We start from the raw sequence: 23279 nt of genomic DNA on the forward strand, positions 1-23279 counted from the left end.
TACTACTGCAAGGGCTTCACAGGCCTCGGCCCATCTGAGAAATGGGGGAGGATGCGCAGGCATCTGAGGTACTTGGGAGGCTTGTGACCTTTCTTTCCCACCTGGGGGCTCCTTGGATGGGGGGCTTCCAGTTTGGAGGCTGAGATGCTGCATGCCAACCATGCGGCTGTGAGGGGATGGCCTTTTGTGCACTGTGTGGTCACTGCTGTGACCTGCCTCCTGTTGTGGAGACAGGAAATAAACCTTCTCAATGATCAGCTTCTCTACTGCCCAAAAGCATGTATGTGGACAGCATGACTGGCTACCTCCCAGCGACAGGTACCCAGGAGTCTGAGGTACCTCCAAGGGTAGACTCTGGAAATAACACATGCACCTAGCCTTACAGCACAGGGGTGAGCTCCTGGGCCTAGGCCTGTGTGTGTCAGTGAGGGGACTGGATGTGGCTTGTACTGGAATATTGACTTGGAGATGTGGGCCTAGGTGAGGGAGAAGGATTGTTTCAGGCGTGTCACATTCATTTCAACATTCACGAATGTCACATAAGGGCTAGGCCCTTGCTAGGAGCCAGGACTGCAAAGATACAGTCCCTGCCTTTAAAACTCAGTATTTTAGGGGAGACAACCCATCTTTCCCGTCCTTGATAAGAGAACCACCATCCACCAGCAACCCAGTTGCTCAGGCTGAAATCCCAGAAGATATTCTTCATTCTTTTATTTCCTCATTCAACTAATCAGCAAGTCCTATAAGTGTATTCCCAAGCACACTCAAATTCCACCATGTTTTGTCCGGGCGTGGTGGCTCACGCCTGTAATCCCAGCACTTTGGGAAGCTGAGGCTGACCCGTGGTCAGGAGTTCGAGACTAGCCTGACCAACATGGTGAAAACCCATCTTTACTAAAAAATACAAAAATTAGCTGGGCATGGTGGCGGGGGCCTATAATCCCAGCTATCAGGAAGCTGAGGCAGGAGAATCGCTTGAACCTGGGAAGCAGAAGTTGCAGTGAGCTGAGTTCTCACCATTGCACTCCACCCTGGGCGACAGAGCAAGACTCAGTCTCAAAAAAAAAAAAAAAAAAAATTCCACCATGTTCTTACATCTCCACTGCCATCTACCTGGACTTCACCTGGCTCCTGCCTCTCCCCCCACAGCCTCAGGGTTTCCCATGCACCCTCCCCTACTTCCAAGTCGCCTTGCCGTGTGTCCTCCAACTTGCCTACCTGTTGCTCCCAAGGCTGCTTGGGCCTCTCCATCGGTTTTCTGGGGTCAGAGCCCATCTTCCAGCCTGGCTTTGTTTCTCATGATAGCACTTAGCACTCTTCTGGAATTTTGTGTTTGCATTTGTGTCTCACTGGAATGAAGGCCCCATGAGAGCAAGGAGCGAGTCTTATTCATGGCCACATGTGCAAGGTACAGGACAGCTCCTGTGACCACCACAATGCAACTTGAGACAGATGAAAGGACGAGTTGCTGGGGCCAGAACTTACGAATTCTAATACTGAGCAAAAGAATAGAACTAGAGGCCGGGTGCGGTGGCTCACGCCTGTAATCCCAGCACTTTGGGAGGCCAAGGTGGGAGGATCACTTGAGCCCAAGAGTTCAAGGCTGCAGTGAGCCGAGATCTTGACACTGCACTCCAGCCTGGGTAATATAGCAAGACTGTCTCTAAAAACGAAAAACAAAAACAACCAGACGAAAACACTCTCGCGTTGGGCTAAAAGAATACTATTAAATACATCATCGGGGCTGTCCCAGGACTGGGAGGGGATTAGCACTACGGTGGAGCTGCGGATAGGCCCAAGCAGGCCTCAAATAAATGTAATGCTTTTTATTCTCGTGGAAACACCTATGTACAATGGGGAAAATGTTTTTAAGCATCTAGCAAAGGATTCACGGGGCTCTGGTAACGAAGCCCCGAAACGACAAGACTGGATCGCGCAGGGTAGGGCCGACACCGGGGACAAGCCCCCGGCCTCTTGGGGGCGCGGTGTGGAGGTGGCCCCTCCAAGCACCACTCCCGATGTGCGCATGCGCACAGTCGCCCGTACGCAGCGCGTGCACACGTGCACTCACCACGTCCATCCCAGACGTGCCGACCCGGGTGTCTGCAAGGCTCGGTCTCCACACCCCAGCGCCCGACCCTGCGCGGGGACATGCGCACAAGCGCGCGCCCTGACCACCCGGACGTGCTGGCCCACACGCACACGCGTGCGCATTCCTCCCCCGCCCCATCCGCGCCTGCGCTCAACCCCGCCTACACCTGTTCCGTGGCCTCCCCGGAGACGATGAGCCAACCCCGGTAGCTCCACGGAGCCCCAGAGGCGTGGCCCCCTCGCCTTCGCTGGTCAACATGACTCAGCATCCTCGGTGGGCTCGCCTCCTCCCCCGGAGCAGCTGTCTAAAATCCATCGGGGTGGAAACGCCACGCCACGCCACGCCCTGCTCCCGACTCCTTCAGCTCCGGCCCCAGAACTGACCACCCCACCAATCCCCTGTCCCAGTCCCTCTGCCTTCACTCCCATGACCACCTGTGCTCCAGGGCCTGCCTGACCCCTGTCCAGCGGCCCTGAAGTAAGGTCTGTGATGTCTAAATGCCGATACCTCAGTTTCCCCATCTTTAGAACGGGGCTCTTGTTTGGAACTGTGCCCGCCACAGCCTTCAGTAAGTGTTAGCTTCATCAATACTCAATGGCAGTCAATTGCTTTTCCAGGGCTGCCTTATGCTTGAAATTAAATCTTTGCTATCCAGAGTTAGGACTGTCCCCGGACTTCCTAACTTGCCTCTGCTGTCAGGTGTACCCTCTGGTCCGCTCCTCTCTCAGGGCCAGATCGTCTTGCTGGGGGCACGTGAAGGTGTCCGGCTCTGCAGCATGCTCTCTTGGAATTTCTGGGCTAGGTTTCCTTTCGATTCTCCTTGGTCAGTCCCTGGCCTGGGGGCATGACTCCTCCCAGCTTCGCTGCACCCCAGGATCCTGGGGATTCTGAGCCAAGCTCTGCGATGGGCAGGACTTGGCTCAGCATATGGTAGTGATTGTAGTGATGGTGGTAGACAACAGAATATAAAATGACCTTATGGCCAGGCACAGTGACGCACACCTGTAATCCCAACACTTTGGGAGGCTGAGGCAGGAAGATCTCTTGAGGCCAGGAATTTGAGACCAGCCTGGGCAACATAGTGCGACTCAGTCTCTACAAAGAATAAGAAGAAGAAAATTAGCCGGGACGGGGTGGCTATGCCTGTAGTTCTAGCTACTCAGGAGACCGAGGTGAGAGAATCGCTTGAGCCTAGAGTTCAAGGCTGCAGTGAGCTATGGTCATGCCACTGCACTCCAGCCTGGGTGACAGAACGAGACCCTATTTCAACTAATAAGACATAACGGGGATGATAAGGAGTGGAGAAAGGGATTGCTTGCTCCTCCACTTTCCCTCCACCTTTTTCCTAGGACTGAAGAGGAACTGGCAGGAGCACAGGGCTCAGGAAGGAACCAGGCAGCCTGGGTTGATTCTCTAGTTAAGAGCAGAGTGCCTTGTTTCATATTTCTTTCTTTCTGTCTTTGTTTTTGGAGACAGGGTGTCACTTTGTGACCCAGGCCGGAGTGCAGTGGCATGATCTCGGCTCACTGCAACCTCTGCCACCCGGGTTTAAGTGATTCTCCTGCCTCAGCCTCCCGAGTAGCTGGGATTACAGGTGTCCGCCACCACGCCTGGCTAATTTTTGTAATTTTAGTAGAGACAGGGTTTCACCATGGTGGCCAGACTGGTCTCAAACTCCTGGCTTCAAGTGATCCGCCCACCTTGGCCTCCCAAAGTGTTGGGATTACAGGTGTGAGCCACCGCTCCCGGCCTTGTTTCACACTGCTTTCTCTTCTTTTTTTTTTTTGAGACAGAGTCTTGCTGTGTTGCCCAGGCTGGAGTGCAGTGGCATGATTCACTCACTGTAAACTCTGCCTCCCGGGTTCACGCCATTCTCCTGCCTCAGCCTCCCGAGTAGCTGGGATTACAGGTGCCCGCCACCACGTCCGGCTAATTTTTTTGTATTTTTAGTAGAGACGGGGTTTCACCATGTTGCTCTGGCTGGTCTCGAACTCCTGACCTCGTGATTCACCCACCTCAGCCTCAAAAAGTGCTGGGATTACAGGCGTGAGCCACCGCGCCCGGCCTCATTTCACATTTCTTAACCTCTCTGTTAAATGGAGAGGACAACAGGGTATCCTTCATAGGACTGCCATGAGGGATACATGGAAAGGATTTAGCATGGAGCTGTGCACGTAGTAAACCTGGCTGGAGTAGTAGCCATGTTGGTAATATTGTAGTATGATGATGAATGGCTTTGGATTAGTAATGACCTTTCTTCGTACTTTTCTGTGCTTTCTCCCTGTAGCCACTGTGACTTATGGCCCACCAGATAGGAACCTAGTTTCCTGCTAACATAGAAAATCCAGGCTGGGCGCGGTGGCGCATGCCTGTAATCCCAGCACTTTGGGAAGCCGAGGTGGGTGGATTACCTTAGGTCAGGAGTTCGAGACTAGCCTGGCCAACATGGTGAAACTCCATCTCTACTAAAAATATAAAAATTAGGCCGGGCACAGTGGCTCACGCCTGTAATCCCAGCACTTTGGGAGGCCGAGGCAGATGGATCACGAGGTCAGGAGATCGAGACCATCCTGGTCAACATAGTGAAACTCCATCTCTACTAAAAATACAAAAATTAGCTGGACATGGTGGTGCATGCCTGTAATCTCAGCTACTCAGGAGGCTGAAGCAGGAGAATTGCTTGACCAGGGAGTTGGAGGTTGCAGTGAGCCCAGATGGTGCCACTGCACTCTGGCCTGGTGATAGAGGGAGACTCCGTCTCAAAAAAAAAAAAAAAATTAGCCTGGCGAGGTGGCGGTTGCCTGTAATCCCAGCTACTAGGGAGGCTGAGGCAAGAGAATTGCTTGAACTTGGGAGGTGGAGGTTGCAGGGAGGCAGAGGTTGCAGTGAGCCAACATTGTGCCATTGCACTGTAGCCTGGGCAACAAGAGTGAAACTTCGTCTCAAAAAAAAAGAAGAAAAAAAGAAAATCCATGTAACTGGAGTTTCAAAGTAAATGTGAAATCTGGGATAGTTGAAGCTTCTGGGAATCACAGAGGCCAAGTTGCAGAGGTGTACATTATGGAAGGTTAAAAGGCAGGGGAAATCTTTGAAATGGCAATCATCAGAGGCCAATTTGCAGAGGTGTACATTATGGAAGGTTAAAAGGCAGGGGAAATCTTTGAAATGGCAATCATCAGAGGCCTCACCTCCTGCCTCTTCCGTAATACCCAAAGCTGTTTCTAGGGTTCCTGGTGGTCGGGAGAGGACACTGGACAAGACTGTGGCAGTGGACAGGTGAACACCCATAACATCTTTGGAAAGACTTGGAGTTGTGAATGACAACTGAACTCCAAACAGACACTAAAGGGAATCGTTGGTTTACATTCTAGCTGCAGGCAGAGGTGGCCTGGCCCCAGGAACCTGGGCACTGTGAGGTTCACTCTGACATCTCTCTGGGGGTCATTCTCTTCGTTATTTTCCTCGAGACCAGGGACTAGAGCTCAGGTCTGTCCTTTCTGACAGGCAGCTTCACACCATAAAAAGCAGAGACTTTCTGCTGCTGGCTGCAGGGCCCTGGGAAAGGACCCTGTTTAGCTGGCGTAAGTTAGGTGCTCATGTCTGATGGATTCAGGCAGGGGTAGAAACACGGGTGGGAGAGGATGGTTTTAGACAAAGAACAACAGCCGTCCATCTGGTCACCCAAATAACCTACTAGAAAAAGGCAGTCTCAGTTTGCAGGTGCAGTGCTTCATGCCTGTAATCCCAGCACTTTGGGAAGCCAAGGCAGGCAGATCACTTGCACCCAAGGATTCGAGATCAGCCTGGGCAACATGATGAAACCTCGTCTGTACAAAAAATAACAAAGCTTGTCTCTACAAGAAAAAAATTAGCCGGGCATGGTGGCGTGCACCTGTAGTCCCGGCTACTCAGAAGGCTGAGTTGAAAAGATCGCTTGAGCTTGGGAGGCAGAGGCTGTAGTGAGACAAGATCGTGTCACTGCACTCCAACCTGGGTGTGACAGAGAGTGAGACCCTGTCTCAAAAAAAAAAAAAAAAAAAGAAGGAGTCAGAGGGAGTCAGTGGTTACTGTTGGGCTAGAGTCATCTGAGGAATCACAGGATAAGTGATAATGGGGCAGTGGCTACCGAGACTCGCCTTCCTATTGGTTGAGGTTTTGTTCTGAAACACAGGATTTGGGGTGGGAATTCTCTTCTGTGTAGATGAGTAACTGGCTTAGAAAACCCTGATTGGAGTGTTTCTCAGAACCCCAGTAGAGGCCAGGCGCGGTGGCTCACGCCTGTAATCCCAGCACTTTGGGAGGCCGAGGCGGGTGGATAACGAGGTCAAGAGATCGAGACCATCCTGGCCAACATGGTGAAACCCCATCTCTACTAAAAATACAAAAATTAGCTGGGTGTGGTGGCGGGCGCCTGTAGTCCCAGCTACTCAGTAGGCTGAGGCAGGAGAGTCGCTTGAACAAGGGAGGCGGAGGTTGCAGTGAGCCGAGATCACGCCACTGTACTCCAGCCTGGTGACAGAGTGAGACTCCGTCTCAAACAAACGAACAAACGAAAAAAGAACTCCAGTAGAACAGATACTGTTCAGCACTACCAGGGTTGTGCTAGGTGTGGAAGCTCAGTGAAATCTTAGAGTTGACAGTTCTTAGAGAAGGGCCATGTGGACAGGGCTGTTCCCTGGAAAGTCCTGTGACCCCTCAGTGACCACTTATTTCTTTTGTTGTCAGCCTTTCCCTATTTTCTTTTCTTTTCTTTTTTTTTTTAGACAAGGTGTTGGTGTGTCGCCCAAGCTGGAGTACAGTGGCATGTAATCACACTGTATACTGGAGTACAGTGGTGGTAATCACCGCAGCCTCGAACTCCTGGACTCAAGTGATCCTCCTGCCTTGGCCTCCCGAGTAGCTGGGACTGTACAGATGTGCACCACCACATGCCCCGCTAATTTATTTTTAGTATTTTAGAAGCAGTGTTTTGCTGTCTTGCCCAGGCTCGGCTTGAACTCCTGGTGTCAAGCTATCCCACCTCCCAAAGTGCTGGGATTATAGGCAGGAGTGCCCAGCCCCAGAGTTCTTACAATGACTTACAAGGTTTTATGTGATCTTGTTGCCTCCCTTTTGCTCTCTGACCTCATCTTTTTTTTTTTTTTGAGATGGAGTCTCGCTCTGCCGCCCAGGCTGGAGTACAGTGGCTCACTGCAGTCTTCACCTTCCAGGTTCAAGTGATTACCCTGCCTCAGCCTCCCGAGTTAGCTGGGATTACAGGCACGTGCCACCAGGCCCGGCTAATTTTTGCATTTTTTTTTTTAGTAGAGACGAGGTTTCACCAGGTTGGCCAGTCTGGTCTCGAACTCCTGGCCTCACGTGATCCGCCTGCCTCGGTCTCTCAAAGTGATGGGATTACAGGCGTGAGCCACCGCGCCCGGCCTAGTCACTTTTTCCTTAATTGCAACCCTGATTCTCAGCACCCTTTTCATCTTGGTTTTCCTCAATAGCCCTTACCAGCACCTGACACACATCATCTGTTGTACTTGCTTATTTGGCACATATGTATCCACAGCGCCTGGAACACTGCCTGTAACGTGGAAGGTGTTCGATCTATAGAGTTTTGTCGAATGAATGAATGAATGAATGAAGCCGACTAGTGCACAGGGAGTGCAGTGGCACGATGGTAGCTCACTGCAGCCTCCAACTCCTGGGCTCCAGTGATCCCCGGGCTCTGCCCACCCTCCCCACTGCCACTTCCGGGCAGAGGCCAGCAAAGCGGCGGCGCAAGAGGTAGGGAGAGAGGAGCTGAGGCCCCAGATCAGCGGCCGCGGGCAAGGTCGCTCAGCGGGCACCCGGCCTGGGTATCGGGGCGCGGGGCGGGGGCGGGGCCGGGGCTCAGGGGTGGGGCCGGGCCGGGCCAGGCGCCTGCGCCATAAAGGCCGCCGCGCGCCCCCGCGCCTCGCTTGCTGCGCGCTGCCGGCGCTCCTTCCTCTTGGCGCGCGTCTCCGTCAGTGTACCTTCTAGTCCCGCCATGGCCGCTCTCACCCGGGACCCCCAGTTCCAGAAGCTGCAGCAATGGTACCGCGAGCACGGCTCCGAGCTGAACCTGCGCCGCCTCTTCGATGCCAACAAGGACCGCTTCAACCACTTCAGGTGCGGGCGGGCCGGAGGCGGGGGCTGCCACGCGCGGCGCCCGGAACCGGGCACGCGGGGCTGGGGTCTGGAGGCGGGGGCAGCGGTGCCCGGGGACCCCAGTCCCCGACCTCCAGGCCACGGACTGGGGCCCAGGCCGAGGCCGCACTTCGTCCTTGGATTCTCCTTGGAGTGCGTTCCTGGGGGCTTGCGGCCTCGCCGGGAGTCTCGGCGCCGGGTCTGCTTCGTTACGAGGAAAAACGGGCCCCCTCCATGGGGATATTTCCCCTCCCCCTCCCCGTGCAGCTCCGGCCATTTGAGCAGGGGCTCCTTTCGCAGTTGTGAAGAGAGGCCCTGGCTGACGCAGCAAGCGGGAAAGGGCTGTTCCTTTCCATCCGCTTCTGGCCACATGGGCTTGGAACCGTCGGCAGGGCGGGTAGCCCGGGCTGGGGGGTTTGAGGGAGCTGAGTGGAAGGGTGGAGACGTCGGGCGTGATTCCTGCAGAAGAGACCTGTGCACGACCGGGAAGTGGGAAGGAGTGTTGGAGCAAATCATGGGCGGGAGTGCGGCCAAGGGAGCTCTGATCACTGATGCTGGTGGAGGGGAGGAGGGGAGCGACTGTGGCTCCGGGCTAGACGTCCCGATGGCCATCCCTGTCATCTAGACGGGTGCCTGAGTAACTTAGGGCAGAAAGTGGAAGCCCTGGGAAGGGGTGGTCCCCCCCGCCTTCAGTCCGGGCTCCTCATCCAGGGTCTGCCTGCATCTAGGGTCTGTGAGGATGGTTTCTTTCTCTGTGCTGCTGTTGCAGATCATCCTGGTGGGCCAGCAGGTGACAGACATCACCACTGTGCTGGGTGGCCGCGGCCCTTGTGGGGCGTGGGTCAGGGAGGATGTTTCTTCTGGGAACAGCTCCTGCTTAGGGCATGGCTCCCCGCTAGGGAGACCAGGGTGTGGTCAGCAGTATCTCCATCTTTCGGCAGCTTGACCCTCAACACCAACCATGGGCATATCCTGGTGGATTACTCCAAGAACCTGGTGACGGAGGACGTGATGCGGATGCTGGTGGACTTGGTAATGTTCTGCTTGGGGAGGCATGACTGGTAACCGACAGAGTGGTAGGTGAGCTGGGCTCCTGGGAGTCACCAGGACCTTGAGTATCTTGAGTTCTTCCTCTCATTAGACCTCAGTCACCTCCTCTGTGCTGGTGAGGCACCTGTCCCTGGCTTAGGTTCTAAGCAGCATCCCAGGGACCCCAGTGTCTGATGTCTGAGTAGACCCTTCCCAGACAGTGGGAGAGGGAACCAGACAGCCGCCGTCTGTCTGTCTCATTGGGGACAGCACCAAGCCTTGCGTTTGGGGGCTGACACTTGGGGTGGCCAGTGTGGGTGGGACGAGGCCTCAGTATCGTCTCTTCCTAGGCCAAGTCCAGGGGCGTGGAGGCCGCCCGGGAGCGGATGTTCAATGGTGAGAAGATCAATTACACCGAGGTGAGCAGGCCCCACATACCCTCTGGGGCCTCCTTCCTTCCCTTTGGGGTTTATCTGACTGTTAGCCGCATCACCCTGTGTCTTCACCCCTTCTCTTGGGCAATGCTTTTGCTTAATGAGGGGCCTGAAGGCCTTTTTCCTCCTGCTTGTAGCAGGGCTTTGGGGTGTGTCTTCCACAAGATTGGTTTGGTGAGCTCCTTGGAATGGTTCCCAGTGTCTGCCTGGGAGGAGCACATCTCATACCCAGAGGGAGAGTTTCTCAAGGCTGACATTTTCCTGGAGAAGTTGACTCTAATATATCCTCGCTGCAAGTTTTAGTAGCGACAAGAAGAATCTTAGGTCACCAAAGACTTCAGCCTACTCAAGCAGTAGGAGTCAATAGGAAGCAGTGGTGAGGCCAGGCCTGGGGGCCCCTGTTCCTGACTCAGTATGGGAGCCCAGCCTGGAGGTATAATGGACACTGAGCACCCAGACTCTGTCCTCATGATGTCATTATCCTTCTCTTACATGTGAGGAGTCTGAGTTTCAGAGGTCACATGACTTATCTAAGATGTCATAGCTGTAAGAGGCAGAGTGGAGATTTACACTCAAAACTGTCTTGCATTGTGGGTCTAAGCTGAGAGAGGATGCAATCAAGGAAGGCTTTCTGGAGGAGTGCATTTGCTAATAAATGTGGGGCAGGAGTGGGGTCTGGCAGGGTGAGGGTGGGGTGGCATGAAGCCCTCCACCTTAGCAAGCCTCTCACTGGGTTGGAATCCCAAGATGATCCTTTTCCTGCCCACCTGGGGTCTTTAGACCTTCGCTCCAGGACTCCTCTGCTGACTTCAGGCCGTTTCACTCACGTGGCCGGGCCAGCCGCCTGGCACCAGTCACAGACTTCAAGTCTGGTTTGGTTCCTGGCAGTTGGTAGTTATCGGGCTGCTTGGTGAGGGCAGCTTGAGTTGCATGCCTTGCTGCAAATCCAAGGAGCTGAGGACACTACCTAAAAGGTGCCAGCAAACACCATGGACACACATTGGGAGGATGAGGTTACTTCAGGCTTCATGAGCACTCATCTTCGGAAAGCGTTTATTTATTTATTCTGAGATGGAATCTTGCTCTATCACCCAGGCTGGAGTGCAGTGGTGCGATCTTGGCTCACTGCAACCTCTGTCTAATGGGTTCAGGCGGTTCTCTGCCTCAGCTTCCTGAGTAGCTGGAACTACAGGTGTGTGCCACTCCACCTGGCTAATTTTTGTATTTTTAGTAGAGACAGGATGTCACCATGTTGGCCAGGCTGGTCTCGAATTCCTGACCTCAAGTTATCCACCTGCCATGGCCTCCCAGAGTTCTGGGATTACAGGCGTGAGCCATGGCATCCGGCTTCTGAAAGCATTTATTGCTTGTTTCTGACATGTATTGTTGCCATTCTCTGCCTTTGCTCACTGTTCCTCTTTTCTCTCACTGTTCATGCCCTGAGCACCTCTGGCAGGCCTTCGGGGCCTGTCCTAGGCATATATGGGTCCCCCCATCTCCTCCTGACTGACTGCAGCACATAAGTCCTTGGGGAGCTCCTACTTCTCTAAGCATACAGTGGGTTCTTGGAACAAGGTTATGGTGCTAACAGAGACCTCAGGGCCTGCCTGTCCAGTGGATAGAGGGCCGAGCTATGGCTCTATGCCCAGCTGGGAGCATGGCTGCCTGGGGTTGGGGGGACAGTCTTTAACATCCTGACCCTCATCCCCAGGGTCGAGCCGTGCTGCACGTGGCTCTGCGGAACCGGTCAAACACACCCATCCTGGTAGACGGCAAGGATGTGATGCCAGAGGTCAACAAGGTTCTGGACAAGATGAAGTCTTTCTGCCAGGTAAGTTGCTACTGGGCTGGACTCACCCTTGGCCGTGTGTGTATTTGGGAATCTGGGAGCCCTGAGGGGCAGCTCTTCCCCTCTTCTTGGAGGCAGGAGTCAGGCTGTCACTGCAGCTTAAAGGAGGGGTTGCCTATGTGATCGCTGACCCTGGGGTCTTTGCTGAGGCCTGAATTTCTCCTGGCTCTGCTCTGAAGGAACCTGCTGCTGGCAGAAGTGGGGCCAGTTTCTTTCCTGAATTATAGACACCTGTGGACTCATGGTGACAAACCACAGAGGCTTGAAATGAAAAGTGGGGCGCCTGAGAGACAGGACAGTCAGGAAAGGAAGGAGCTTTTTCTTTTTTCTTTTTTTTTTTTTTGAGATGGAGTCTCACTGTCTCACCCAGACTGGAGTACAGTGGTGCTATCTCAGCTCACTGCAACTTCCGCCTCCTGGATTCAAGCTATTCTCCTACCTCAGCCTCCCGAGTAGCTGGGATTACAATTATGCGCCACCCTGCCCAGCTAATTTTTGTATTTTTAGTAGAGACGGGGTTTCACCATGTTGGCCAGGCTGGTCTCAAACCCCTGACCTCAGGTGATCTGCCTGCCTCACCTGGGATTACAGGCATGAGCCACTGCGCCTGGCTGGAGGGAGCTTTTTCTAATCTCTTTTGTCATACACCCTTATCACCCAGTCTAGAAACAGATAAAACATTGTAAAATTTCCTCAACCCTGGCTGGGCACGGTGGCTCATGCCTGTGATTCCAGAACTTTGGGAGGCCGAGGCAGGTGGATCACTTGAGGTAAGGAGTTCGAGACCAGCCTGGCCATTGTGGTGAAACCCCATCTCCACTAAAAATACAAAAATTAGCCAGGTATGGTGACATACGCCTGTAATCCCAGCTACTTGGGAGGCTGAGGCAGGAGAATCGCTTGAACCCGGGCGGCAGAGGTTGCAGTGAGCTGCGATTGTGTCACTGCACTCCAGCCTGGGCGACAGAGGGAGACTCTGTCAAAAAAAAAAAAAAAAATTTCCTCATCTGCATTCTCAGCTAATTCTCCAGAAACAGACTTTGTAAAGTTTCCTGTAGCCAGGCGCAGCAGCTCATACCTCTAGTCCCAGCTATTCAGGAGGCTGAGGTGGGAGGATGGCTTGAGTCTGGAAAGTTGAGGCTGCAGTGAGCCATGGTGACACCACTGCACTCCAGCCTGGGCAACAGAGCAAGGTCCTGTCTCAAAAAATAAATTTAAAAAATAGAAAAGTTTTCCTATGAAGTCTTCCAGAAAGTTCCTGTTCACATACACATTTGTCATCTCCTCTTTGAAACACGTACACATGTGCACATGCACACAGGTTGGTTTTCTCCCTGCTCCTCTGAAGCTTATTTCCACCTGGAAGTATGTAAGCAGTGTCCGTGTGTCAGTGACAGTGCATGTAGCATGACTTCCTTTTCCTTGTGTGTAGGGTGGTAGGGGTTGCCTCAGAGACCAGCTAAGTTTCCCCACATCAAGCACTTGCCTCAGTGTCTATCCTAGCGGTGATTCTGCAGGGGTGGGTCGGCAGATATCCTCACGTCTGGAGAACGAGGGTGATGCTGGTGTGTCTGTGTGGGCTATGCATGCTCCGAGGGTGATCGTCCAAGCTCTTGTCAGCTGGGATCATTTGCTGCTTGTCCTAGAAGCAGTGGCCTCCACATGTGGCTGGTCAAAGTCCAGTTACTTTGGCCAAGAGCCACTTTCAGACCTGAAAATGGGCTGGGCGCGGTGGCTCACGCCTGTAATCCCAGCACTCTGGGAGGCTGAGGCAGGTGGATCATGTGAGGTCAGGAGTTTGAGATCAGCCTGATCAACATGGTGAAACGCCGTCTCTACTAAAAATACAAAAAAATTACCTGGGCGGGCATGGTGGCGAGCACCTGTAATATCACCTATTGGGGAGGCTGAGGCAGGAGAATCTCTCGAACCCTGCACTCCAGCCTGGGGGACAGAGTGAGACTCTGTCTCAAAAAAAAAAAAAAAAAAACAAACAACAAAAACCAACCCATCTCTGCAAAAAATAAATAAATTAGCTAGGCGTGGTGGTGTATCCCAGCTACTTGGGAGGCTGGGGTGGGAGGATTGCTTGAGCTCGGGAGGTTGAGGCTGTACTGAGCTGAGATTGTGCCACTGTCCTCCAGCTCGGGTGACAGAGTGAGACCCTCTGGGGCAAGGTCTTTGGGTGTGTGGCAGGGCCTTTCCAGCCATCTGCTGTGAGTGGCAGAACTGAAGTGCATTAAAAGCCTAGTGCTGTGTGATCGGTCTGGGTGTGCTCAGCCATGCCACATGGCGAGGGTAGCACTGCACCGTGTGGGGTGCTGTTTCCAGGAAATCCTTCCCTTAAAGCTGGCCACTGGAGTACCTGACTCAGGCTGATAAGGTATTTATAGTTCAAAAAAAGTTGCTGAATGGCAGTAATCCCCTGGTGATGAACATTCCCCATGGCTGTGCTCTCTAAAGGTTGCCAAGATTGGGTGAAGACGTTCACTGTGACCTTGATTGTAGTGGCAAAACCTGAAACCAAGCTGTACTCATTTATCAGGGGACTTACCAAGTAGAGTCAGCACATATTCATATACTGTCATCCTGGGCACCATTAGGAATTAGGGAGCTACAGTTGGATTGACCTGCCATGCTGTTCAGGATGGACTGGGAAGTTGAAAAAGGAAGTTGCAGAATTGGTGGGTATGGTAAAGCCTCATTTGGTCAAATGAAGGCTGGGTGTAATTGTAATAAAGATAGACACATCTGGCTGGGTGCGGTGGCTCACACCTGTAATCCCAGCACCTTGGGAGGCCGAGGTGGGGGGATCACGAGGTCAGGAGTTCAAGAGAAGCCTGGCCAACATAGTGAAACCCCATCTCTACTAAAAAAAAAATACAAAAAAGTTAGCCGGGCATGGTGGTGCATGCCTGTAGTCCCAGCTACTTGGGAGGCTGAGGCAGGAGAATCACTTGAACCCCAGAGGTGGAGGTTGCAGTGAGCCAAGATCATGCCACTGCACTCCAGCTTGGGCAACAGAGTGAGACTTTGTCTCAAAAAGAAAAAAAAAAAAAGACACATTTTTCCTCTAGGATGCTTCATTATAACAAACCTTTGACAGTCGGGAAAAGAGCCTGTTGCCCAGGCTGGAGTGCAATGGCGAGTTCTTGGCTCACTGCAGCCTCTGCCTCCCAGGTTCAAGCGATTCTCCTGCCTCAGCCTCCTGAGTAGCTGGGATTACAGGCATCTGCCACCACTCCCAGCTAATTTTTGTATTTTTAGTAGAGATGGGGTTTCACCATGTTGGTCAGGCTGGTCTCGAACTCCTGACCTCAGGTGATCCACCCGCCTTGGCCTCCCAGAGTCCTGGGATTACAGGCATGAACCACCACGCCCAGCCATGACTTGCTTTTTCTAACCTCTTTTGTCACATGCCTGTGAGGGAGGGTTGAGAAGTTGAACAACTTATTTTATTTCTTTCTGTATTGATGGAAATTTTCCCATGGCAGTTTATTTAAAGAAAAAGTAGGGCCAGGCACGGTTGCTCACATCTGTAATCCCAGCACTTTGGGAGGCAGAGGCAAGAGGATTGCTTGAGGCCAGGAGTATAATACCAGCCTGGGCAACATAACAAGACCCTGCCTTTAAAAAAAATTTAAAAATTAGCCAGCTGTGGTGGTGTGTACCTATAGTCCTGGCTGCTTAGGAGGCTGAGGTGGGAGAATTGCTTGAGCCCAGGAGTCTGAAGCTGCAGTGAGCTATGATCATACTCCTACATTCCAGGCTGAGCAACAGAGCGAGACCCTGTCGTTAAAACAAAACTAAAAAATACCCAGCAAGCAAGGTGCAGTGGCTCTTGTATAATCCCAGCATTTTGGAAGGGTGAATCGGATCATTGCAGGCCAGGAGTTCAAGACTAGCCTGGGCAACCTAGACCCTGTCTCTTTTTTGTTTGTTTGTTTTTTGAGGCGGAGTCTCTCTCTTTCATCCAGGCTGGAGTGCAATGGCCTGATCTCGGTTCACTGCAACCTCCGCCTCCCAGGTTCAGGCGATTCTCCTGCCTCAGCCTCCCGAGTAGCTGGGATTACAGGTGCCTGCCACCACGCCCAGCTAATTTTTGTATTTTTGGTAGAGATGGAGTTTCACCATGTTGGCCAGGCTGGTCTTGAACTCCTGACTTCATAATCTGACCACCTCAGCCTCCCAAAGTGCTGGGATTATAGGCGTGAGCCACCGTGCCTGGCCTATTTTTTTTTTTTTAATTAAAAAATAATTTATAGTCTGGGTGCTGTGGCTCACACCTGTAGTCCTAGCACTTTGGGAGGCTGAGGTGGGCAGATCACTTCAGGTCAGGAGTTTGAGACCAGCCTGGCCTACATGGCAAAACCTGTCTCTACTAAAAATACAAACAAAATTAGCCGGGGGTAGTGGCAGGCACCCATAATTCCAGCTACTCGGGAGACTAAGGCAGCAATATCACTTGAACCCAGGAGGTGGAGATTACTGAGAGCCGAGATGGCGCCACTGCACTCCAGCCTGGGTGACAGAGCGAGACTCCGTCTCAAAAAATAATAATAATAATAATAATTTATAACTGGGCATTGTGGTGCATGCCGGTAGTCCCAGTTATTTGGGAGGCTGAGGCAGGAGAATCGCTTGAACCCGGGAGGTGGAGGCTTCAGTAAGCTGAGATAGCACCACTGCACTCCAGCCTGGGTGACAGAACAAGATTCCATCTCCAAAAAAAAAAAATTAAAAGAAAAAGAAAATTACTGGATCTTATTAGTGTATAGTAATTTTTTATTGATGTGTGGGAAATTATTCCAAACTTGAGCAACTAGAAGCAACAATCACCATCTCTTTAGGTGAGGAATTTGCAGTGGCTGTGTTTGGTGTAGTGGCTCTGATATTCTAAGGTTGCAGTCAAGGTGTTGGCTAAGGATGTGGTCATTTGAAGGCTTCATGGGGGTTGGAGGGTCAGCTTTGAAGATGGCTCACTAGCAGTGCTGGCTTTGAGAGGCACAGACAGTTCATGTCCTCATGACAAGGCAGCTTATTTCTCCCAGAGCGAGTGATCCAATAGAGAGCAAGGCAGATGCCTGGAGGTCTTTTGTGACCTAATATCAGGATTCACATTCTTTCTTTTTTTTTTTTTTTGAGACGGAGTTTCACTCTTGTCACCCAGGTCGGAGTACAATGGCATGATCTTGGCTCACTGCAACCTCCGGTCCCCGGCTCAAGCGATTCTCCTGCCTTAGCCTCCTGAGTAGCTGGGATTACAGGTGCCTGCCACCATGCCCGCCTTTTTTTTTTTTTTTTTTTTTTAATTTTTTTAGTAGAGATGGGGTTTCACCATTTTGGCCAGCCTGGTCTCGAACTCTTGATCTCAAGTGATCCACCTGCCTTGCCCTCCCAAAATGCTGGGATTACAGGGTGAACCACCACGCCTGGCTACACTCTTTGATTTCTATAATACCCTGTTGGTGTTACAGATCAGCTCTGGTCATCATGGGAAGGGACTGCACCAGTGGGTTAATGCCAGGAGACAAGGACCAGTGGTCACCATCTTAGAAGGTGGGGGGCTATCATAGTCCCACTTCTGGTGCCTAGTGATTGATTTGTGTTCCTTCCACACGCAGATACCCCACTCACTTTCTCCTAAGTCCATATTCTGTTACAGTATTAGAAGTCTAGAACCTCATCTTGTCAAGTACAGGTGTAGTAGTACCTGCATTTCCTTTAGTACAGTTCCTTTCAATCTGAAGACTTGCGAATTTAAAGAGACAAATTACCCCTCACACACCCAACATACAATGAATGGTGAGGTGGGCATAGGATGACTGGTATGTATGGGATAATTATCTCTTTTCTTTTCTTTTTTCTTTTTTTTTCTTTTTTTTTTTTTTTGAGGTAGGGTCTCACTCTGTCGCCCAGGCTGGAGTGCAGTGGTGCAGTCACCGCTCACTGCAGCCTCGAACTCCTGGGCTCAAGCAATTCCCCACCTCAACCTTCTGAGTCGCTGGGACTACAGGCACATGTCACCATGCCTGGCTACTTTTTTATTTTTTGTAGAGACGAGGTCTTGCTATGTTGCCCAGGCTAGTTTTAAACTCTTGGGCTCAAGTGATCCTCCTGCCTCAGTTTCCCAGTAAGTGCTGGGATTATAGGCATGAGCCACTGAGTCTGGCCTGCATATTTAGGTTTTTATTATGACCACACTGTACTTCTGGTACCAAAATCTGTATTAGTTATCTATCATTGTATAACAAATGACATCAGAACTTGGGTTAAAACAGCAACACACTTTTTTTTTTTGAGACGGAGTCTTGCTCTGTCACCCAGGCTAGAGTGCAATGGCGCAATCTCGGCTCACTGCAACCTCCGCCTCCTGGGTTTAAGCAATTCTCCCGCCTCAGCCTCCCGAGTAGCTGAGATTGCAGGCACACGCCACCATGCCTGGATAATTTTTGTATTTTTTTTTTTAGTAGAGACGGGGTTTCACCATGTTGGCCAGGCTGGTCTCGAACTCCTGACCTTGTGATCCGCCTGCCTCAGCCTCCCAAAGTGCCAGGATTACAGGTGTGAGCCACCATGCCCGGCCTAGCAGTAAACTTTTATTACCTCTCACAGTGTCTGTGGGTCAGAAGTTTGGGAGCGGCTTAGCTGGTTGGTCTTGGTTTGGGGATCTCTCATGAGGCTGTAGTCAAGATGTTGGCCAGTGCCCCAGTTATCGGAAGTTTTGATGGGTTTGGAGGACCCCCCTCTAAAGTGTCCCACACATAGGAAGTGAGTTGGCTGTGACTGTTGGAAAAAGGCCTTAGTTCCCTGCCGCGTGGACTTCTTTATGAAACTGTTTGAATGTCTTCACAACATGATAGACAGCTTCCCCAAAGCGAGTCATCCAAGAGAGCAAAGCAGAAACTGCACGTTCTCTGAACTCACTTCTGAAGTCACATTTCACCCCTTTTGCAGTCTCCGGATGGGTGCACAGGTCACCCGTCCCAGCACAGGCGGAAGCTATGCAGGGGCATGAGTTCCAGGAAGCAGGGATCACTGGCGTCTGATTGGAAACTGGCTGCGGGTCTGATACTCCTTTCCCCGGCATAGTCCAGTCACAGTTTTCAGCATTTCACATCTCTTGGTCTCTGGCATAGCAGATTCTGCCGAGTTATCCCTAGTTTTGCAAATTCTGACAGTGTCCCTGTAAGGTAGGGATGTCCCACTGTTGTAATCAGGAAACAGTCTCGGTGGTGGTGAGTGTGGCAGGGACCATTGTGGTCTGCAGAGACTCCTAGGCCTTGTGTAGTGGCTCACGCCTATAATCCCAACACTTTGCGAGGTCAAGATGGGAGGATTATTTGAGGCCAGGAGTTAGAGACCAGGCTGAGCAACATAGCAAGACGCTGTCTCTACAAAAAATAAAATAAGCTTTGCGTGGTGGCTCATGCCTGTAATCCAAGCACTTTGGGAGGCCGAGGCAGGTGGATCACCTGAGGTCAGGAGTTTTGAGACCAGCCTGGCCAGCACAGCAAAACCCCATCTCTACTGGAAATACTAAAAATTAGCTGGGCAGGGTGGCAGGTGCCTATAATCCCAGCTACTTGGGAGGCTGAGGCAGGAGAATCGCTTGAACCCTGAAGCCTGGAGGCGGAGGCTGCAGTGAGCTGAGATCGTGCCGTTGTACTCCAGCCTGGGTGATGGAGTGAGACTCTGTCTCAAAAAAAAAAAAAAAGGGCTAAGGCAGAGCATTTTGTTCTATTTTTGGAGTCAGGGTCTTCCTCTGTCACCTAGGCTGGAGGTGCAGTGTTGCGATCTTAGCTTGCTGCAGCCTCAACTTCCTGGGCTCAAGCAATCTTCCTTTCTCAACCTTGAGCCACCCTGCCTGGCCCCTAAGGCACAGTTTTAAAAATAAAATAAGTAAATAGCGAGGTGCGGTGGCTCACACCTGTAATTCCAGCACTTTGGGAGGCCGAGCTGGGCAGATCACTTGAGGCCAGTAATTCGAGACCAGCCTGGCCAACATGGCAAAACCCCGTCCCTACTAAAAATACAAAAAAATTAGCTAGGCATGGTGGTGGAGCAGGCCTGTAGTCCCAGCTACTCAGGAGACTGAGGCATGAGAATTGTTAGAACCCAGAAAGTGGAGACTCTGTCTCAAAAAAAAAAATTAAAAATAAATAGCTGGGTGTGGTGGCTCAAGCCAGTAATCTCAGCACTTTGGGAGGCTGAGGCGGGCGGATCACGGGGTCAGGAGATCGAGACCATCCTGGCTAACAAGGTGAAACCCTGTCTCTACTAAAAATACAAAAAACTAGCTGGGTGTTGTGGCAAGCGCCTGTAGTCCCAGCTACTCAGGAGGCTGAGGCAGGAGAATGACGTGAACCTGGGAGGAAGAGATTGCAGTGAGCCGAGATCACACCACTGCACTCCAGCCTGGGCAACAGAGCAAGGCTTCGTCTCAAAAAAAAATATATATATATGTGTATATATATGTGTTTATACATATATATATATGTGTATATATATGTGTTTATACATATATATATGTGTATATATATGTGTTTATACATATATATGTGTATATATATGTGTTTATACATATATATGTGTATATATATGTGTTTATACATATATATGTGTATATATATGTGTTTATACATATATATGTGTATATATATGTGTTTATACATATATATGTGTATATATATGTGTTTATACATATATATACACACACACATGCAGATATATGTATGTGTATATATATACATATATACATGCGTATATGCATACACATATATACACACGCGTATATACACACGTGTGCATGTACACACGTAAATGTATACATACACGTGTGTATATACATATATACATATATGTATATATGTACACACGTATGTACGTACATATGTACGCATATACATATATACGTGTGTATACATGTATATACATACACGCGTGTATACATGTATATACATACACGCGTGTATACATGTATATACATACACGCGTGTATACATGTATATACATACACACATATATGCGTGTACATATACACACGTATACATGTATATACACACACAAGTATATATATACACACGTATACACGTATATATACACACACGTATATATACACACACACATATATACACACATATATATACACGTATATATATCTACATATACATATATATACAAATATATATACACACATGTATATATATACGTATATTTGTGTATATATATATAGTAAATTAAAAACAAAAAAATAGAGGCACCTGCGAGGGTCTGAAAGCTGGGACTGAAGCACCAGGACACGGCAGTAATGATGTTTTTGAGCAGCGGCTTATGCCTGGGGGTTTCGGCTGACGGCATCTTCCCCCCTGTGCCAGCGTGTCCGGAGCGGTGACTGGAAGGGGTACACAGGCAAGACCATCACGGACATCATCAACATTGGCATTGGCGGCTCCGACCTGGTGAGGAGAAAACTGCCTTGGGGTAGGGTGGGAGTCTGGGCACTGTTGGTCCCACCCAGGTCCTTACTTTCTCCAGGGATGGGACCTGGCTGTCTCCACTTTTGTGGGCCCTGAATTCTTATTCTCTGATGCTGTGTCTCCCTGCAGGGACCCCTCATGGTGACTGAAGCCCTTAAGCCATACTCTTCAGGAGGTCCCCGCGTCTGGTATGTCTCCAACATTGATGGAACTCACATTGCCAAAACCCTGGCCCAGCTGAACCCCGAGTCCTCCGTGTTCATCATCGCCTCCAAGGTATGAGCACTGAAAACTGCCCGGCCCCTGGCCCTGTGTGTGTTGAGGCAGGGAGGGACGGCTGTCTTGCCATCCCCCTGGCCATTGGTCCCTCTTGGTGGGTTCCGAGTGAACCATGGTTTGTGGATCAGGTCAGTACAGCTGCCCTAGACTGTTTCCGTGCCTGGCAGCAAACAAGGTTGACTGATGAAAGCCTGAACACATCAGTTTGAACCTTTGTGTCCGGACCACACCTGCTCGCCTTGTGGCATCTCTGCTCAGCCTGGGACTGCTCGCCACTTTCTTACAAACCTATCCTTTATGCCTGCTCCTTTTCTTGTTGTTTTTGAGACAGAGTCTGGCTCTGTCGCCCAGGCTGGAGTGTAGTGGCGCAATCTCGGCTCATTGCAATCTCCGTCTCCTGGGTTTCAAGCGATTCTCCTGCCTCAGCCTCCCAAGTAGCTGGGACTAGGCGCACACCACCACACCTGGCTAATTTTATTATTTATTTGTTTATTATTATTATTATTTTTTAGTAGAGATGGGGTTTCGCCATGTTGGCCATGCTGGTCTTGAACTCCTGACCTCAGGAGTTGCGCCCCCCTCAGCCTCCCAAAGTGCTGGGCTTACAGTCTTGAGCCACCATGCCCAGCCATGCTTGCTCCTTTCTGATCCCAGAGCCATGCCCTGATAGTAGAGCGGTTTTGTTTGTTTTTATTTATGTTCTGTTTACTCACATGAATGTACATAAAATATGAAGAATTCCATCTGAATTCTGAGATACCTTATAGCCTGGGCCGAAGAGAGCCTCAGGCTGACGGCAGCCCCTCAGGGGAGAAGCTGTGGCCTTTGACCTGCAGACTTAGGTTTGGGGGTGTGTGTTTACCAGCGCCCCTCCTCTGGTTTTAAAGAGCTGGAATCTCAGGAGGTTATGTGACATCACTGTCACTGACCTGCAGATACTGCTCCATGTGACAGCTGGGCATTGCCTTGGCCTCTACTGCTGAACCCTGGCTCAAGGCCTGCACCCACCCCTAAGCTCGGGTGCCCACTGCTGTTCTCTTCGGTTGCAGACCTTTACCACCCAGGAGACCATCACGAATGCAGAGACGGCGAAGGAGTGGTTTCTCCAGACAGCCAAGGATGTGAGTGGGCTATAGGGCCTTCCTCGTGGTCAGCCTCTGGGCTGGGAAGAGCAGGGTGGGCCCCTGAGTGACCAAGTCTGGCCCTGTTTCTCCTGAAGTTGGAAGTGGAAGGCGGCCTTGCTGGTGCCTGCCTTTGCTAGATGAGATGATTGTTCATCTTGGCTTTGCCAGACCCAGCCTTGCAGATGTGACAGAACCTGCTCCCGCTGGCTGACAGCCCTCGCGTGGCCCTTTCTCTGCAGGCCCTTGGTGCCGCAGGAACTCTTGGCCACACCTATTTGATAGGGGAGGGATGTCCCTAAGCCCCGTATGCTTGTAAGATGGGATGAGCAGGCGGCCTGTGACCCGTCTGCATTCTTGACCTCGATGTGGGCCTCCTCCAGCAGTCTCAGAACCAAGGACTGGGAATCTCAGTCCCACGCAGGGCCTTGGTTCCTCTAGTGATGGGAAGTGACTACCCTTTGTCTCCTTGGGCTGGGTTTGGTAACTTGGCTCTGTCTCTTGTAGCCTTCTGCAGTGGCGAAGCACTTTGTTGCCCTGTCTACCAACACGGTAAGTGCCCCCGTGGTCCCCTGTACTGCCTTCCTGGGAGGGCCCAGCATGTCTAGGTCATGGCCTCTCAGAGACGTGGTTCATAGGTCTGGTGGATCTTGGCTTGGCTGATGGTATGGAAGGTTTGGTTGCCTGTGGGCTGCAAGCCTTCCTTGCCTTTTCCACATTACCCATTCAACCTCTGCAGCTTTGAGGAGAGAGGCTTGGAGTCAGTGGGATCACGATAACCCCTTCTTCCATCTCCCAGGCCTGACTGATACCCAGAACCCTTCATACACATGACCTTCCTAG

At 51.3% G+C, this 23279-nt stretch overlaps 1 protein-coding gene across 1 annotated transcript in view; it reads left to right on the forward strand.

Annotated features, from left to right (window-relative positions):
- Nucleotides 1-7968: 7968 nt before the first annotated feature.
- Nucleotides 7969-23279, forward strand: part of GPI (glucose-6-phosphate isomerase) — a 52542-nt gene continuing 37231 nt past the window's right edge. Inside the window, exons 1-8 of the mRNA XM_054462889.2 lie at nt 7969-8227; nt 9187-9277; nt 9625-9693; nt 11420-11539; nt 20935-21018; nt 21166-21312; nt 22365-22436; nt 22944-22988. Of these exons, the coding sequence (XP_054318864.1) occupies nt 8106-8227; nt 9187-9277; nt 9625-9693; nt 11420-11539; nt 20935-21018; nt 21166-21312; nt 22365-22436; nt 22944-22988 (750 nt within the window). The 5' untranslated portion in view covers nt 7969-8105. The remainder of the gene's footprint in view (nt 8228-9186; nt 9278-9624; nt 9694-11419; nt 11540-20934; nt 21019-21165; nt 21313-22364; nt 22437-22943; nt 22989-23279) is intronic.

The sequence above is a fragment of the Pongo pygmaeus genome, chromosome 20 (genome assembly GCF_028885625.2).
Source record: "Pongo pygmaeus isolate AG05252 chromosome 20, NHGRI_mPonPyg2-v2.0_pri, whole genome shotgun sequence".
In the NCBI taxonomy this organism is placed as follows: domain Eukaryota; kingdom Metazoa; phylum Chordata; class Mammalia; order Primates; family Hominidae; genus Pongo; species Pongo pygmaeus.